The 19990-nt window shown below is 28.9% G+C and overlaps 1 protein-coding gene across 1 annotated transcript; it reads right to left on the reverse strand.

Annotated features, from left to right (window-relative positions):
• Window positions 1–1923: 1923 nt before the first annotated feature.
• Window positions 1924–5940, reverse strand: LOC114375814 (transcription factor MYB101-like). Its single transcript, XM_028333679.1, has 3 exons — window positions 5391–5940; window positions 3295–4177; window positions 1924–2567 (listed from the first exon to the last, which is right to left on the reverse strand). Exons 1-3 carry the CDS (start codon window positions 5709–5711, stop codon window positions 2332–2334), a joined length of 1440 nt encoding a protein of 479 aa, XP_028189480.1. The 5' UTR covers window positions 5712–5940; the 3' UTR covers window positions 1924–2331.
• Between the last annotated feature and the right edge of the window lie 14050 nt (window positions 5941–19990).

Genomic DNA, 19990 nt, shown 5'->3' on the forward strand with positions numbered 1-19990 from the left:
GTCCATATCCATATTATGTACATAAAATAAAATGAAAGAGTAGCATGGGTCATGTTTCAAAGTCCCCCACACCCATATATCAAGCAGAAAAAAGTCCCCCCACACCCCACAACAATAAATTATCCTGTATCTACTTGGAAGCATCGTGGAGGGAATTCCTTAACTATAAAAAAATCTATTTAAAATGTATTTGAGTGAATAATTTAATTCAATATATATTTACTTATCAAAGTATAAATTATTTTCATAAATTTAAATGATTTTTTTTTCGTAAGTTCTTTCAAATATATACTATGTTCTTATAAAACTTAATTTTCCACATGCATTTAGTGGTTTGGATGATTTATTTTTTAACCAAATACGTATAGTACAGTTAGTATAATTGAAGCAAAAACTCGATATGAAGAAATTACTAATATCCTAGGAACTCCAATTTTGGCATATATAAGATAAACCACTTTATTTAGCACTCTACGGGGATGAAGTAGTTGTCATTTGCAATACCTTCATCCCTGAATTTGGCCTGAAGGAATAAGGGCACCGAAAGTACAAACAGACAATATCTAAAAGTGGATTAATCATGATGATTTTTCATAAATTTCTGCACTTCTTAGATCCAACTTTACTGCAGTATTATTATTCTGTATCGCTAAACGTCACGATATCTACTCTCATAATGAAATATCACGAGAATCCAACGCGGATTGTATTCGTTTTCAAGACGTACCGCTTTCTTTTTTATTCTTATCATTGTATTAAATAAACTATTCTCGTTTTTCTTTTTACAAAATAAAATTCTGAACTGAATAATTTTTTCAATACATTTAATTAGATTTCACACACATGAGAATTCATAAGTGTGTCATTTATACATTTCTTCTTTTAAATTTTCAATCAACAAATTTTTCATTAACTCTATTTATTTTATTAATAATTTTAAATATTTTTCAAACTATATTGTTATATTCTCATTAAATATATAATATATTTTTTTACAATTAATATTGTTTAATTTGCCTAATATTTTAATATTTTAAAAGTCTGTGCAAAATGCAAAAGTCATTTAGTATAAATTAAATATTTCTGTCCTTAGGTATTTATGTTTTAGTCAATAAATGAGAAATTAGTTATAAAATTTTGAAAAAATAAATTTAGATATTAATTAAGATTGAGAATCTCCTTTATTTAATAATAATAACAATAATAATATATTATTTTATTATTCAAAAATCAAATTAATTTCATTTCAGCCCTGAATAAGAATAATGAAAATTGTTAATTTGACCTCATTAGATTATGTTGGTTAAATTTTAAGCAATAAATATTTTTTCAAGTTAAAACAGCATTTTTGTGTGTGGGAAGAAATATAATGAGATCCACTATTTAAAAACATATTAAGAACTATAAAAGAGTAAAAAAATGTAGTAAATATTTTTAAAATCTTATACAGTAAAAAGCGACCTACTAAAAAAGAGTTTTTCTTTTCTTTTCTTTTGCGATACTACTACTAAAAAGGAGTAAAACACACAAATTGAATTCTTCCATTTAATTTAAGATGCTCTTTAGAAGTCCTATCCAATCTAGCAAATAAAAGGAAACAATTCTATTTTTCCTACGCGTGAGATTTTCAACTTCTCGCATACCTGCTAATGATGTGTAAATTATTAGTTAAAAATCAGTTAATTATCAACCTAGGAATAGGTTACTATTACATTAAAGCTAGGAATACGACGGTTACTAATTAACAAATATTTTATCCATTATTAACGGGTGCATGGGTAGCATAAAATATTAGGCGTAAAATAAACATATTCCGATCCCTAATTAACTAAAAATTAAGTGCAAAGTTGGCTCGCGGAAACAGAATACACTACTGTGAATCTGTTATATATAGTTTTAGCAAATTTGGATTTCGAAAGTCTAAATTCTAATAAGCATCAGGCAATTCATGATATCATATTATGTACACAAAGCATTCCAAGGATGCTAAACAAGCTGCAATGAAAGCAAGCTTCAAATTTGCACTATCTTTCTAATAGCACAAAACCACTAAATTTAACTACGAATGAAAAACACTTGAATCCGAAAAGTCTAACTTCTACACCAAGCCATTTGTTATAAGGGGGGTAGGGGAGGAATATATGAAATATGGCTGGTGTGCATTGCTTTGAATTTGATCACCCTAGCTATAGCTAACTCAACATCTCTAAATTCTAACACATACCACATGAGTTTAATTTCCATCTACTTCGATCACTACGATGAACTTTTCGTTCTGTAATCATCATTACAGAACACGTGATTGTTGTTGTTGTTGTCTAGAAGCTATATTTAGCATATGCGAGGCATGTTGTTCCAGCAAGTTCCGAGAGTCCAAGCATGTTCATGATCAGCGGGGTCTGGTGATGAAGCTTTGGGCTGATTTTCAAGTCCCAATGACTGATTTTCTCCTCTACGGTACCACTCAGGCATTGGCATTTCTAAGGGAAATTGGTTGAGCAGGCTAACCAAGTCATCGTCCATCCCATTCATCTCTTCCAACGGGTCCTCGCCAATTTGTTTCTTCCCTGTGTTATGCATCAAAATTTTCACATGAATTTAGGGAATCATCATATATCCAAGCATGCAAAATTTTGATGCAAATTAAGGGAACATATATATGCTTTTTACACTTCAATAACACATTGTATTTAGCGCATTAATTATTTATTATTGAATAAAATTTATTAAAAATTATAAATAAATATCATTAAATAAAAAAAAACTTACAAGAGAGACTAAAAACAAAATTTACTATATTTTATAGAGATGTAATGACATAAGTTAAAATAAAAAACACTATATTTTTGTAAGGATTAAAATAAAATTTATTGTTTTTAAAGGAATTGAATACAAAAAACAAAATTGTTACATTTAGAAGGATGTAAAAAATGTTACTAACAATGAATTCATGGTAGAAACCAAAACAAGTGACAATAAATCCTACAAAACCAAAAGCCATTTTTTTTTTTTACAGAAATACAAACAAAAGTTACTTAACATATTTAAACCAAAAATGTTAATATATATTTTCTAAAACACTCTTCTTAACACACCATGTTATATAGGTTTCATTGAAAAATACAAAATTATGAGTAAGACCAGTTGAATAAGAAACAAAACTTGATGATTTCTAATAAAATTGCCCAAATAACAAATAATATGTTACTAGCATTTTCCAACCAAATATACATAATTGCAAGGACTAAAAGAAAGAAATCATATTTATCAAACAAAAGAGTGAAAAGGATTCACCTTTTGACAATTGAGAGGAGCTAATATCATCATCCCTCTGGCTTTCATTACTACTGTTGCCACTGTTCTTCTTCATGGCTGACACCCCAGCTGGCACAGTGCCTCCCTCCTCTGCGTATTCCATGTTCTTTCTCTTACAAGACAACTTCCCAGCTAAGTTTAAGTCCTCCTCACTCCTTGACTTCTCATTGTGATAAAGTCCCTGAGCCTCCATTACTAGAGCATCCAACAGGCCACTGTTTCCTTGATGAGGAGATAATGGTGCAACTTCATAGTAATCATTGTTATTATTGTTATTATTAACCATGCTTGAAGCTCCCATCAAGCCATCAACCCCACTAGCATAGGATGAAGCAGGGGTTGGAGTTTGGTTGGAAGAGATGTCAGTGGTGGAGCCTTGCACCAAAGGAAAGGGTTGTTCATAGGGAGATCCTGCAATGAAGCCACCATGATCACCACCAAAACTGTGGTTAAGAAGGGTGGAGGAGGATGATCCATATGGAGAAAGAGGAGACATTGGAAAAGCAAAGTTTCCATTGTTTCCAGTACTGTTTTCATTGGAAAACTTGAATTGCTGGCTTGGATTGATGGAACGGTCGGCAGAATGATCAGGTTGGTTTTGCATTGGATTTGCACTGGAATGGTGATGGATTTGGTTTGGATCATTGAGCTTCTTGGGGTAACATGAAGATAGGAGAAGAGAAAATGATGAAGATGAATAAGGTGGTGGTTGTTGTTGTTCCAAGTAGCGGTGGTGTTGTAGATGGTAAGCATTGGCTTCTGCATGAACTTCAGGAGGATAAATGGGTAACCCTGCTCTCTGACGCCTTTTCATTCTGGTGTTCCAAAAGTTCTTTATTTCATTGTCGGTCCTACCAGGTAACTGAAAACAGAAAAAAAAAAAAAAAAAAAAACATTTTAAGGATGGTGAGAGAAACAAGTCATAGGAACCAAATCACGTAAAGGCATAAAGTTGAGAATATCTTTGCTCTCGAAAAAAGAAAACATTAAGGAGGGTGGGTCCTCATGGAGTGTGCCAAATTGATATATTCAGACAAAAAGACTTAGGTCAGCTCATAGAAAATCCAAAATCTGACGATATGCACAAAACTGTAATTAATTAAAACCAAAAGGGAAATGGGGGCTGAAAGAAACTCCATTGAAGTGCAAAAGGCATGAAAGCGAGATTCTCTTTATTGATGACAAAAAGCTTCAACATTTAATGTTTTTGTCAATAAAAAAATTGGAGGAAACTAAACCATGTAAAAAAATGTTGCACAGCAAAAATAGATAAACACAGAACAGACTAAGGGATAGGAATTCCCTTCTTCCCCTTCCCTGTTTCCTGGATTGCTATCAAATCCAATTAAATTAGCAGATCTAAATCCAGATCCAAATCAGGAAATTGAAAAATAGAAAAAGAAGCTAGAAAACTAAAACATGGATAAATGTGTTTGGATGGATGGTAAGGACTCAAAAATGATGATAATTCATCACGATTTTCCATCATACTAAAAAATAACTTTTAGGCTATCATGATTTTTCAACGTCATACACCGTATTTCCAACACGCTACAGCATAAAACATGTTTTAATTTTCAATAAATGTGTTTGGATTGGCAACGAGGAACCAAAAACCACGGTGACCTGTCATGATTTTCCATCGCACCAGAAAATAGCATCAAGGTTACCATGGTTTTTTCAACGTGATGCATCGCGTTTCCAACACACGCTATATCAAAAAACAAGTTTTTTTTTTAATAAGTGTGTTTGGATTGTCAGCGAGGACCAAAAAACCATGGTGATCCACCATGATTTTCCATCGCACCAAAAATAACTTTAAGGCTACCATGATTTTTTCAATGTGATTCACCGCGTTTCCAACACACTGCATCGTCTCAATAGCCAGGATGGTAAAAATAAAATAAAATTATCCAGGCCCCAGGACAACACGGTTACATCACAGATGGAAAAAGCCAATGGAAGTTCACTCCCAAAACCCCAAAAAAATAAAAAAATGATTGCATGCACTAATAACCACAAACACAGAAGAGAAACAATGGCATGAACATGTAAGCATGGTTAAATATATATACCTGTGCTGCCATTCGCGCCCATTTGTTTCCAAGCTTGGAATGAAGGTCGATTATGACTTGTTCTTCTTCTGGAGAGAATGCACCTTTCTTGAGATTAGGCCTGAGATGATTGGCCCATCTGAGTCTGCAACTTTTGCCGCACCTTAACAAACCAGAATTCTTCTGCACAGAGTTCCAATTCCCTTCGCCGTGCTTCTTCACGTACTCCATCAGGATCGCGTCTTCTTCTGGGGTCCATGGCCCCTTCCTTACGCCATCTTTCACCTCACCCTCTTCTTTCGCTGCTGTTTCATCGTCGTTGTTGGAGACTGTTCTCGCCATTATACGAGAGAATGTGTGTGTGTGTGTGTTTTGAGAGTTTTTGTTGTTCTCTCTCCTCTCAGGAGAGAGAGAGAGAGAGAGAGATGGTGGTGAAGAAGAGACAGAGAGAGTTGAAAGGGAACAAGCCCTTCTGCCCTTTGTCTTCTCTGTTTTTGTTTTGGGGTTGAGACAGAGACAGTGGATTTTCAAGGGGAGAATAAGAAACTATGAGATACAGAGAGAGAGAAAGAAAGGGGGTGTGGGGCCCAGGTCTAAGCGTTGCAAAGGTTAATTTTGAGTTTGAAATTAACAAAGACAAAAAAAGTAACAATTGGATGGAGAGAGGGTGAAATATGTAACTAGAGGTGTGAGCTATCATTTCGCTCCGAGTTGCATGCTCTGTGCTACGTTCATTTTCGCGTTTTTGTCTTCTTTCACCTTCTTTTTTTTTTACTCTCTACATACATCATGATACACATATTTATAAAAAAAAAAAAAATCTCTTTTAATTTCGAAGAAAGATGAACTAACATTAGTTGACATAAACGACAACAACTAATGTCTGTTAATCAAGTGGTTTAAGAGATTAGAATGATGATTGATCTTTAGGTATAAGAAAATTGTGTTGCAAAAAAAATATTTAATTTGTGTGCGCTCTCGGTCCTAAACGAAGATTAGTTATCACTTGTATAGATAATTTTGTATCAATATCATGGTCCACAAAAAAAAAAAACATTGGTTGACACAAATGACATTGTTTGTGTTTCTTAATATGCATGGTTTGAATACTTGAATATGAAATAAATCTTGGGAGAGAAATGTAAACCTTTAGTGTAAACTTATGATAATCAACAAAAATTAATCACTATTTGTGACAGTGAATATTTTGATCCAATATCATGATTAGCAAAAGAAAACTAAAAAGTATATATTTTGAAAAATATATATTTTGTCAAAATTGAACAACAAAATGATAATAATCAAATTGTCTATATTGTAGTATATTTTGAAAAGTATATATATATATATATATATATATATATATATTACATTGATTTTAATTTATATGAACGGGGTAGTCAATAATTTTGAAAAAATATAAAATTTTGCGTATGTGAAAAGAACTTTCATTCTAGTAGTAAGTTTAAGATATTAAAGAATTAATAATTATGTGCTGAAATTGTAAAATAATTTTATATTATTATTTAATTATAGATCACATAATTAATAATTTTAAGATATTTATCATAAAAACTAATAAACTTATTACATATATAAAAATTTGTAATTGAATGATTAATTATCTTTCGGGGAGTTTACTTTTTTAATTATGTTTTTTCTATTTACTTGAACACAAAACTGTAATATATATATATATATATATATATATATATATATATATATATATATATATATATATATGAACTCACTTAAGTCAAGGAAACATATGACGAATAATTTAATAAAAAAAAATGAAAAAATGTAAGTATATATATTTTTGTATTAAAAAATATTGGGTAGAATAATGAGTTGTGTAGTAATTACTGATTTCGATCATTAAAATGTAATGATAACAGTCAAAAAAAGAATTCACTTGAAAAAAAGGAGGAAAGTTGAGAAACAGAGAGTGTTAAGAGAAAGCCGGGAGAAAAAAGGGGACGGCTTGACATTTTCCCTATTTGGTCTTTTCTCTTATAATAGACTTTTAAAAATATTTTTATATGTCCCAAAAAATTATTTAAATTTCTATAAATTTTAGCCATTTTCCGTACAAAAAGTCCTTTTCTTTTTTTCTTGTATTCATGCAAGTAAAAGTCTTTAGCTATTTATGGAACATAGTCCCCATTTTCGCTTGATTAATATACAGTAGATGATTTTTTAGTGAATATTATCTTGAAATATCAATACACGTGTAATTAAAAATACATTAGTTGTCCTCTTTTTAGGTGAATATAAAAAAAATCAATTAAGACTGGATTGATTTGATACAAGTTTATATATTTTTTAATACTTATCTTCAATTGAATCAATACAAACTAACAATTGTCTTGATTCTGGTTGGTTTGTTAAATTTCATTCATAATATCAATTTAGTAAACACATTTTTAGTTTATATAAGAATTTGAATTAAATTATTTTATTAAAATACATGTTTGTAAAATATTTTTAGTAAAAAAAATTGTTAAATACTACTACTCTCAATCCCAAAATATGTGTTGTCAAATGTTAATTTTGTTAAACTCAGAGAAATTAAGATGAAAAGTGTGTCCTTACCATGTTAAACTTAGAAAAACTAGCATGAAAAAAAAAATTTATTCTTTTCTATGAAGAATTTTCATTTAAATAATATGGTACAATTCCTAGTATTAAAGTTTGCTAAAATACTATGACTAAGCAATTAAAGATATATTTACACAATTACAACTATATAATTATACAAGATATGCTGATTTAAAGGGTCAATAAATCTACACAAATAATAACAAATAATTTATCTATCAGTCTTATTGACAATTTTATACAAATTAAGAAAAATTAATAAATAGATGAGAAAAAAATTACAAAATTAACTTTAGTATTACTATTACACTAAAATATTAAAGTAGGATTATTGTTGAAAAATAATTAACATTACAATGAAAAGTTAGCATGATATTTATTTTGGGATAATTTATTTTTTAAATGATACTTATTTTGGGATGGAGAGAATAACAAATAAATTAATACACATGTAAATTGTTTGCGTAAGTTGGTTTTTTTTTCTTTACTGGAATATTTTTTTTATGCATATATGTAAATTGTGTAACAGAATAATGTAAAAGAAAAAAATGACTGCACTTTTGTTATTGACAACATGTACATGTGAAAAATTTATATAAATTTTACTCTATGTTGTCTTATTTTCAGTTTTAGTTTAATTTTAGTTATATTTTTATTTTTAAAATCATGACAATCATCTAAAATTAATGCAGTCTCTCTTGTCTCTACCAATCTGTAAAAAAGTATTTCATTTGAAAATAATATTAAATGATATATATATATATATATATATATATATATATAATGCCATTAAAGTTTTTAAAAATTATTTTTAAATATTGATTAGTAATCAATAATGTCATCAATGCTTGTTAAGTTAGTTTTATTTATAAATGAATATATTTTACCATTGACTTCCACAAATTATTATTATTGATTTGAATAGAAAATATTTAAATAAAAAGTTTTAAATGCACATTAAATGATTAAAACTTCCTATAATGCAAAAAATATAATAAATAAATTCATTCAAAGTTTCATAATTAAATGAGTTGGTAGAATATATATATTATTTTATAATGTTATAATTTTCACTCAATGTGCCTTTTATCTTTTATCAGTTTAAGATTATTTTTAAATAGTCAAACTTGATTTTATTTTAATAAATATTCATTTATATTTTAAATTAAACACTTTAGTGTTAAATATACATTCACAACAACTTTGAAACATATTTATACACATATTAATTTAAGGAGTGATAAGTTATTCCAACAGTATTTTTTGGTACTCCACACAAAAAAAAGAAGTATTTTTTGGTATAAATGAAATTTTATTAATTCAACCATTGAATATTTTGATATTGATTCAATATTTATACACATGAGTTTTATTGGACATAGTAATTATATTTGGCGGTTCAAATAGGATTATCTTTCTTGAAAGATAAATGTGGTATAGAAAAAAAATACCCATGCACATCAATTGGACATTTGTGGTTACACAAAACTATAGTCAACTTATAATTTTTTGTTAAAAAAAAAGTAAACTTATAATTTTTTGTTAAAAAAAATCATCTTATAATTTTATTCTTGAAATATAATATGTATTAAATTAAATTTACTAAAAAATATAATTAGTCAATATTGTCATTAAATACTTTTCATACTTAGTATTTCAATTTTTAATTAATTTTGATATATTTTCAACCAAATAAATAACATCTTTAATATGAATTTAAAATAATTATTAGAAAAATTTAAAAACTCCAATGATAAGGTAATTAATTAGTGATTGACAATGTAATTTTTTTAAATGAGATGATTAAACTTATGTTGGAGTGGGACAGTGACCCCAATATTCCAAATTGTAAAAAAATGTACTTAACAACATGCAATCTTCAACAAATTTAAAGAAACTTCACATCAAATTCTATAGTAGTTACTGGTACAAGCTTGATTTCCAAATTGGTTGAATAAGTTTTTTTTTTTTTTATTGAAATGTTAATTATTAATTTTGTTAAAATTTTAATGAGAAGAGTTTGAGATGAATTTGTACCCATAATTTCTTCTTGTCTTTTTCTTTCTTTAACCACCAAGTCCAACCATATAATTATTGGTTGAGTAATTTTTAGTATTATTGTTTGTTACTTCCATTTGGACAATTACCTCATCTGAAGGAGCTTGTTATTAGAAGGGTAAAAATCCACTACATTACATATGCATTCAAACAATACACTTTAAATATTAGATAAAAGCATATTGAGAAGAAAAAAAAAACAGAGTTGTTGGATAACACATCTTTAGAAAAGTGTTATCCAAGTTGAATCATTACGTGATACCTTATAATAGTTTTTGGACAAAACGGTATGCCATAGTTAATTTTTAAAAAATTACATTAATATAGGTAACCCTTACTTAATATAGGACAACACTTAGGGGTGGGTAAACGGGTCAGGTCCATGTACTGGCCCGCGGTCTGCGCGGGTTACGGTCCATGGTTATGTCATATTTTTGGGTTCGTCCCGTTTAATCTCAGATTATGCGGGTTTGGCCCGCGGGGTCCGCAGATTGCCCGCAGTCCGCATTAGGTTTGATTTGTGTGACTCTGGCCCAATTATATTAGGTTTGATTTTCTCTTTTTCACTTTAAACTTTTCTTTTAAAATAACAGATAAAGAAATATATTAGATAAGATAAAAATTTAAAAATAAAAATAAAATATTTAAATTAAAAAATGATAAAGATAAAAAAGGATAAGATAAGAAAAATAAAATATAACAAAAATAAAAGATTAAGATAAAAAAGATAAGTGATAACATGCTAAAAATCTTCCTTTTTGATATTTTCGGTCTTTTTTTCTTTTAATCTATCCCTTTCATATATGCAAGTCATAAATAATAAAAATATCAATTCTTATCATTTAAGCTAAAAATAATTTTTAAATGAATATTTTTAAAGATATTTTTATGATAAAAGATAGCTCATATCATATTTAGTAGTTATCATTGTAGCAGACTAAGAACACTTTTTCTCCATTTTTTTCCATCACGCAGTCACACATGCGTGCAAATCTTACGACTATTTCCCTTACAAGCAAAATAAAACGCGACTCACACTCACGTAGTCAAACGAGACACCGCAGCAGCACAGCCTTGGCCCACCACCGCGCCACCACGCAAAGTACACCTCTTCTCTCTAGAATTTGTTTTTATCCTATTTTGGTTGGGGCTGTTTCATTGTTGTTGTACTCTTAAATGTGGAGATGGAGAAGGCTATGAAATCATTTGTTGTTTGAGATGTTTAAATTTCATATTTTAGATTTATTGTTTGGATTTTCTTTTGTTAAGACATTATTTATTTTATTAATGTAATTGATTAATTATTGAGATTTTATTTACATTTGTATTGAGCTTAATTTGATTGTGTTGTATTTTTATTAAAATTGAAATTCTTTTAAAACTAGGCCTGTGGACCAGCTCGATTGATCCGCGGGATCCGTGGGACGGAGACGGACCAATTTATTTGGTCCGTGTAAGAAACGGGACGGACTGGCCCGATCCACTGTCAATGCGAACCTTACACGGGACGGACCGGCCCGCTTACCCATCCCTAACAACACTCATCTCCCTTGTCACAAAGCACTATTTGGTCACCTTGAATATTATCCTTCATCCTCAGACTCAACTCTAGCTAGTAATTGCGGTTTAATATTATTATTGTTCAATTGTTCAATTGTTCTTGTGTTTTTTTTCAAAATTCTAGTTTAGCGTTTGGAGTCATTTTCAAATTTCATGTGCTTTTTTGCATGCATTTTATCTCGTTCTAAATTTTCCTTTTTTAGTGAGGCTAATTAACTATTGGTGCTCTCCCTCGAAGACTTCACATGTTGATAATTGTTGGTGTTCTTCTTTAAATTAATATATATATATATATATATATATATATATATATACACTTCAAGCATTGACAATATCTCCTTTTCAATGATATTATAAATTTATTATTTAACTTAAGTGTATCTATTCATCTCAAATATATGGTATCAATTTGGATTTTCCTTCGCTATGGCTTTGGAGTTTGAAGAACATGAGTGATACATGAAAATAATTGTTGCATTGTCTTTTATTTGTATGATCAATGGTGATTTAACGACCAACTCGTATTAGAAAATAGATAACGGATATTTATCTGAAAATTAGAGGTGTGCCCCATGTTTCTTGTACCATTGCCATGGCTTCATTACTTGTAATTTCTATGCTCCAAGACGAAAAGGGATAGTATAATAAGTAAACAGAACGAGACCATGATTCTTGCTATCGATGTTGATGATACTTGATATTCTCTTAGATACATTAATGAGCATCACCTAACCATTTTTTCTTATTAACAAGCCTGCATTTTCACTTACTCACACACACTGAGCACTCTCTCTGACTTTATGCACTGTGCTGTTGTGGTTTTTCGGGGGTCTGATACAAAGAGCATATCTAAGATGATAATTACATGATGATGGTGCAATGTGAGTAAGGGAGATAGCAACTGATTTGTTTAAAACATTTGGTGGGTGAAATGCTAGATGATAATTAACAACATTGTACTCGGTATGAATTGAATGGTTAGAAAAATGTTGTGCGGATGAGGAACTCTTTACTGGTATATGTTTGTTTTAGAAATTATCTTGTATCTGTTTTTCTGATTGGGCCATTTCTTATGACCTTGCAGGTCTATGTTATAATAAATCTCTTCTTTGCCTATAGAAAAAAAAAGTTGTGCACTCTCTCTTTTCAATATCTTTTCATTTTTTCCCTCTTTAAATTTTTTTATTGTGAAAACATCCAACTTTATTTCTTCAACTTTTTTGAAAAGAAAATCTTTTTATCTTTTCTTTTTTTTCTATGTGAGTTACATTGTGAAATTTTAAAAAGAAAACATCATCAACTAAAATTATAAATATGCTAAATACTATCATCATTAAAAACTAAATACATATTTTTGGACAATAGTTGCTTTAGGTAAATATAAACCTATACGAATCAAGTTCTTGTACACAAAAATGTTTCACATTACTTAGGAATAAAGGCTATACGTACTTTATAAATATCATCATTCTTTAACCTATCAATATACATTTTAAGGATATAATTATGAGATCCACACAATATTAAAGCCGACAATACCTTCAATATGCGGTGAGCCTAATAATACATTAGACTTGAGGTTGTTTTATTTATGTGTCAGTCCTTTTAAAAAATGTCTTAAAGATTAAAAAAATAAAATCAAAACACCAAGATGTATAATTAGAGGAAACTGTGCTAATTAGTAAATACAGTGTGTTTAGATAGTTATCAAAATCAATTATGATCCTAAAATCATAGTGAAAATTTGAAAAAAGTGGAAGTAACTATTTATTACTTTGGCTTTCAACTTGAAATTTTAATTAATTATGAGAAAATTAAATCTAATAATCCAAACACAATACATCAACACCAGAATCAATTATGTCTAAACTACACCACAAAAATTTAGAGAAAAAAAAATCTCAAACCTTCATTGCAAACCTCACTAAAACAACAAAATACCAATAAGGAATATTTGAAGTTTCCTTGAAGCTCCTGCAACTCAAAATGTACACCATATCCTTATAATTTCAATCAACATTATATATTTGCAGGTTTTTATTTTGTTTAATTATCGTACAAATAATTTTTAACTATTATATGAAGAGTTTGCAAAAACTGAACTCAAGTCAGACTTTTTTTATCAGCCAAAAGAAAGTATATACTAAAATTGAGTATAAGGGATACCTAACTCATGTACAAGACGTATATCAGAAAACCCCTGCACATGCAGTTGTTTCCCCACGGAATGGTTACCTTTTATTCATTGTGTCATTGCACAATTAAATACTGAGTAAGCACCAATACATAAACAGAAACCAAAGCAACATACTAACATGAGTTAAATTAAAAAAAAAACAGACTTATACAAACCTTTGACAAAGAAGAACTCAGAAGTTACTCACTAGCACAATTAGCACCAATTAGAACTTTAATTTAAAAATTTTCCCTAAATGAAAAACAATAAGAATGCACATATAACATAATCAACAAACTTTCATCACGAACAATAGGAAAAAAGGAATCAAAAGACACAAGATAATACCCCAAATAAAATAGAGAATAATAAAATAGAAAAGAGAAATTCGTACCTTTGTTGTATGTTATAAATTGTTGTTCTCTATCATCACACAACATATGTAGTTAACAAATTATTCAGCAACATTTTTCCCAAACATGACAACCAAATTCGGAATGTGTTGTGAATGATAGGAATACATTTGAATGGACAATATTTTAAAATTTATTTGAGCATATAACTACAATGTCTTGGATATATAGGAGTTCTTCTACCTGATGAAGAACCCTATTGACTCTTTTGGCAAGGTCTGTCAAATATACCTCAACGTCAAATAAACCTCAACTCCAAAGGCTTGTAGTAATTTTTCTCTCAAGACTCACATGTGACAACAAAGCCACTTGAAGATTATAACCCCCTAATGCTATTATGAATGCTAACATAATTAGTGCTTGAGGACTGAAAAGGCCCACTTCAAATATTATACGCAATAACATTGGAAAAACTCAATAATAATCACTATGATGGATAGTTTGTAGTATGGATTGAAAGAATTTGAAAAACGTTATTGTTCAAAACTTCAAATATTATTACAGGCTAAAGTTGAAGGACATTTAGTGATGGATTTTTTTAAGAAAAAAAAATTCTCCAACTAAATTCCATGTATAAGTGCATGAATGTATAACTATAGGCTCGAGGCCACATGAAGAATCTTCAAATATGTAACCTTAACATAGCCAATCTTTCCAAGTGTAACAAGGCCTTATCCTCAGCATCTTCAATCATGCTTATAGCAACAATATAGGCTACACACCCATTCAGAATGTTGTTCAGATATACCACTGGGGTATTCTATAACAGTGCTGTAGCACAATGAAGAAAAAAATCAAAAGATAATAAATAATTTTTTTCAACTAAAGAAAAAACCACAAACATGATAGAATATAAATAAACATAAACCCCACATGACCAATGATGCAATAGACAAATTTCATTCTCTTTTTTATATAATGTAACCTAAGAAATTAAGACTCACAAGCATGGTGAAGACTCTTTTTAATTTCACTTATGATAAACATGAAAAATCTACACGACAAAAAAAAAAACACTTGTAGCCAAATTGACACAACCATTTGAAAATGAGATTGTGGCATTTGATTTAAATAGATAGTGAAAAAGGTTATGATGTGCATAATATATGGGGGGAGAGAGAGAAAAGATGAACAAACAACTTATCGACTGTGGTCATAACCTTGTTGGAAGCAGAAGTTGTCATGGTTGGTCAGTTACGTCTTTTGCAATCCCTCCAACTCAAGTGTTCGAACTCACCATGCTTAACATTAATTGATTGTCCTAGGAGAGCATGTTCAGTAGTTGCACCAACAAATCAAATATATTTCAAAACCAAAACAAAATTTAAAAAATTAGTAAATTGAATCATGATAGATAAACGAAATGTAAGTAGTGAAAGTGAGATCAAATTGAGTTAGGGATCCTCGTCATTTTCGACAACTTCCAACAGGGTCTAAAGCGGTGGGTTTTGTTGCGCATGATAAGGGGAAAGAAAATATCAGAGTGGTTTTGAGAGATAATAATAATAATGGTGTTCAAAAATAAAATAAACTAAAAGATAGGATTCTATTAAGGTAAGATTTATCCAAAAATTGCTTTAGGGGAAAAGTATAATGGGAGGTGAGAAACATTTTAATTGGTTTGGTTTTTCGATTTGCAGCTAAAGAGGCCGAAAACGATTTGGAGATCAGAGAAAAGAATTGGAAAACTCGACCCAGACTAAAATTACAACCATTAGATTGAAAATAGTTAAAGAAGGGCATAAAAGAATATGTAATACAAACTATACTCCTCATACTCTTTGGTTCTGATAATTATTTCACCCATCCGAAATAAACTAATTAAATAAATTAACTAAAATGAATGAATAATATATATTTAGAATGAAAACTAAATTATAAAAATAATTTTGGTTTGATATTTTGATTCGCTCATATATGTATCCTTCCATGAAATAGAAAATTAAAGTCACATAGTTCTTTTAGGAGAAAATGTATGTATTTTTTCTTTAAATTTTAATTTTTTTTTATGTATCTGAGGATTTTTAATTTTTTGGTAAAGTATGTTTTTTTCCCTCTAAAATCTTGTAAATTTGGTTTTAGTCCTCCAACAAAAAATTATCTTATTTTTATCCTTTAATTTAAAAATACTTCTCACTTTTAATCCTTTAAGTGATTATAATTAACATTTAAAATTTTAATGACGGTAATAAATAGTCACAAAATACAGTTTGAGGACCAAGGATAATGTCAAATTAGAAAGACCAAATAAGACAATTATTTTTTAGGACTAATACCTGATTTGAGAAATTTTAGTAGAACCAAAAGTTTTTTTTTTCAAGCACAAGAAAAACATAATGTCTCGCGATAAGCAACAGGAAGGTTCTCTAGTGATATTTTTTTAAATATCATTCTTCTTCTTCTTAATTTTGGTCTCTTAAGTTTTAATTGCACATATTAGGTTCTCTAAAATTGTGTAATTTTAGTTCCTATATGACTCTTTTCTTAAATATTTAATCATTTTTGTTAATGTAACAATAGATGATGACGTGTCGATAATGTAATCGCTAATATGTTGTTTAACACATTCATTAACGTGATTTAATTATCTTTTTTATTCTTTTGATATCATAATCGTAAACGACAAATTGTGCAATTAGGAAACATCAACATATACGTTAAATACATGTGAGCAGTCATATAAACCTGTATTGCCATATCAACAAAATTTGTTAAATATTTATGAAAATAATGCTTCAGAGAATAAAACAATCTCACTTAGAAAATTCAATTTTCCCAATAGAATTTCATTTGAGGAAACAAAATCAAAGAATTGTGATGATGAAGAGACAAAAAAATACAATTAAACCTTTTTTTTTCAATTAATACAAGCTAGTTTTCCATTGTTGTGACTCAAATAGTTAACAGTAATTTTTTAGAATCCTCTACTAATAGTCTAATATGCTTGGAACGACGTTGAAACCATGATTCCATGAAGGTTTTTCGACCACATAAAAAAGAATAGCTTAAGACTACTAAAAATTTTTAACGTTATCCACCACGTTTTCAAACATCCTATACCATTCTCTTTTGTGTATGAAGACTATTATTATATGTGCTAAATTAAACTGTGATGCTGAGCTATGGCTAAAGGTGCGGAAAAGATCGAGTTGCAGAAAGTTGAATGTCCCTCGCATGGTTGTTAGGAAAAGGTGGTTGGTGCTACCAGCTTCTTTAGTGAACAGTTAGAACAAAAGCAAATCCTTTCGTGTAGCATCAACTATATTAAGCACGCAGATTTGAAAACTACTGTTCTTGGCCTCCTTGGAGGAAACGTTCAGTTACCCATAAATACTGCTGTGGACTTTTAAGCTCATAGATTGTTTTTTAAGAGTGGGTATATATGGTAGATATTTTTGTTTTGTGTGGTACACAGAGAATGAGAGAATATAAAATGAGTTAAAATTATTCGACTGCACCTTATAGTTCCCTGCATCTATGCTGAGTTTTTAAATTAAATTTGATTAGAATAATGGTATAAATATCTTTTATATTGTTATTTAAAAGTCATATTTAAAATTATTTTTAATTATTTGACGTACGAAATATTTTTACTACTAATATATTAAATTAATATTTTAATTAAATTAGGATTTGTTTTTAGAATTATTATTTAACAAAATCTCTCTCTCTCTCTCTCTTTAAGTGCTTGAAGTATAATCGAATTATGTTATTATTAGTTATGAAATTTTATAATCAGGTCTCTTATACGTATAACTGCAATTCAAATTAAAATGTTATCAAATGAGTATTTAATTTAAGGCTTAGATATATATTTTTCTGATAAGTTAGTAAATTTTGTTTTTAGTATTTAATATTTTTTTAGTCGAGTTTTTACTAAAACAAAAAAAATATTTTTTATTCTTATTATTTTATTTTAATCCTTCAAATTAATATATATATATATATATATATATATATTAATCTTTGTAATATTTTATTCATTTTGTATTAGTTTTTTTAGGCTTGTATTAGTCTCCTTAAAAATATTTGATAGGACTAATATTAATCGATCCACATATATATCTTTTCTTTCCTTTTTCTCAATGTAATAATAGAATAAAAATTATTTATTTATTTTTATTATCCTGAAATAAAAATAAGACAATAAAAATAATTACCATAGTAATTGTTAGTAATGATGAGTTTTGAAATAAAAATCAACCAAAAAGTAAGAGACTAAAAAAAGGTAATCAACTCAAGAAATTTATAGCTCGCATAGGCCCGCTGTATCTTGCATTGGGTTGGCCGTAATAGATCGGGCAATTTATTTTGCCACCTTTAAATAAAGGTCAACTTAAGAGATCATGAAAGATACAATATTTATATTGATAAATTGTTTCTATAAATACAAAATATATGTGTTTTAGTGTTTGATACAACTTATTTTCTTTAAAAAAATCACTTATTTTTAATATTTTTAAAAGTTAAGTCGTTATATCTCCAAACTTAATATTTACCGAAGACCATTCTAATAATTTCAACTGTTAGCCTAACGATTCTAATAATCTTTTTATTGTAACATAAAGAATTTTTGCAGTGATAACAGTGAGTTGGAACTTGGAAATTTTTTGATGAATAAAACGAAACAAAAGGGCCTCTAAATGGGAAAGCAAAGAGAGCTAGCTAGTTGGATAATGTAGATGCCTATCTCTTTGTCCAAATCCAATAGTATCCGTCTAGTGGGGTCATTGATTATGATTATGTTTGGAGTCAAGACAAAAGGTTAGAGAGTAAGATTATGATCAAATCATCAACTAGTGGCACCATTTAAATCAAACCCAATTGACATGGGTGCTCCAATTCTTGACCCACAAAAATGAAATGGAAATTAATTTAGTGGCAAGAATAGCAAGTGTATATGGGAAACCAACAAATATGGTTTCCTTCAAAAACATGTAAAAATAGCCTGCAGTGTGATGAATTTATGATGCTTCTCTCACGTCACCGCATAGATTGATATATACAAAAGGGTGAAGTTTTTTTACGTTTAATGTGAATCGACTCAGTATAGTGTGATCTTATCATTAAGGTTTCCTTTGAAAGAAGTCAATAACACACGAAAACAACTAAATAAAGTCATCAGGGTTTAATTAGGTCTACGACGACTATAATCTCCTTCTTTTTTGGTACAGCTAGTCTTCTCAAACCATCTCTAAATTTCCTGAGTCAGATATATAATTATTTGTATAAAATATCACTTTACACTCTTGATATTAAGTATAATTAAGAAATTTAACATGTATAATAATTTGTGATTTAATAATCATATTAAAATATTTAATATTATCAGTTCAATTAAATTCTAATTATTTATACATTTTTGCTTAACAATTCAAACTTTTAAAATAGCTAACTTATAACATAATATTAAGACTTTCTTATTATAACTCTAGATTTCAATATTTAATATTTTTGTTCTTCAAAATAAATATTAATTTGCATAAGGGACAATTTCACTCAAAATACAATTGGACATTAAATATGAGTGTTTCTTTTAACGAAAATTAATCAAACCATAATATCCCTTTAGTTAAACTTAACCCCTTTGAATTAATAAAAATTAAATAGTTACATTAATATTATTTATGCAATAACTTTTTACAACACACGAATTCTTTTTTCTATCTTTGTTTTTTACATTACTCATTTTGCCTAACACTTCTCTATTTAATCTTCCTCAAAATTAAATTTTAGCATGAGGTAAATGAGTCTAGTCAGAACTTTATTCTCACAAGCCTCAGCGTACGTGTGTTTTTGGTTGAGCGCGTTAA

The sequence above is a fragment of the Glycine soja genome, chromosome 11 (genome assembly GCF_004193775.1).
Source record: "Glycine soja cultivar W05 chromosome 11, ASM419377v2, whole genome shotgun sequence".
NCBI lineage: Eukaryota > Viridiplantae > Streptophyta > Magnoliopsida > Fabales > Fabaceae > Glycine > Glycine soja.

Bases quoted from the DNA above. Each gene is read 5' to 3' on its own strand.
- LOC114375814 (XM_028333679.1), bottom strand. From the start codon at position 5,711: ATGGCGAGAACAGTCTCCAACAACGACGATGAAACAGCAGCGAAAGAA. The intron at 4,178-5,390 runs GTATATATATTT...TTCTGTTTTCAG, and splicing joins GGGCGCGAATGGCAGCACAG to TTACCTGGTAGGACCGACAA. The intron at 2,568-3,294 runs GTGAATCCTTTT...TGCATAACACAG, and splicing joins CTCCTCTCAATTGTCAAAAG to GGAAGAAACAAATTGGCGAG.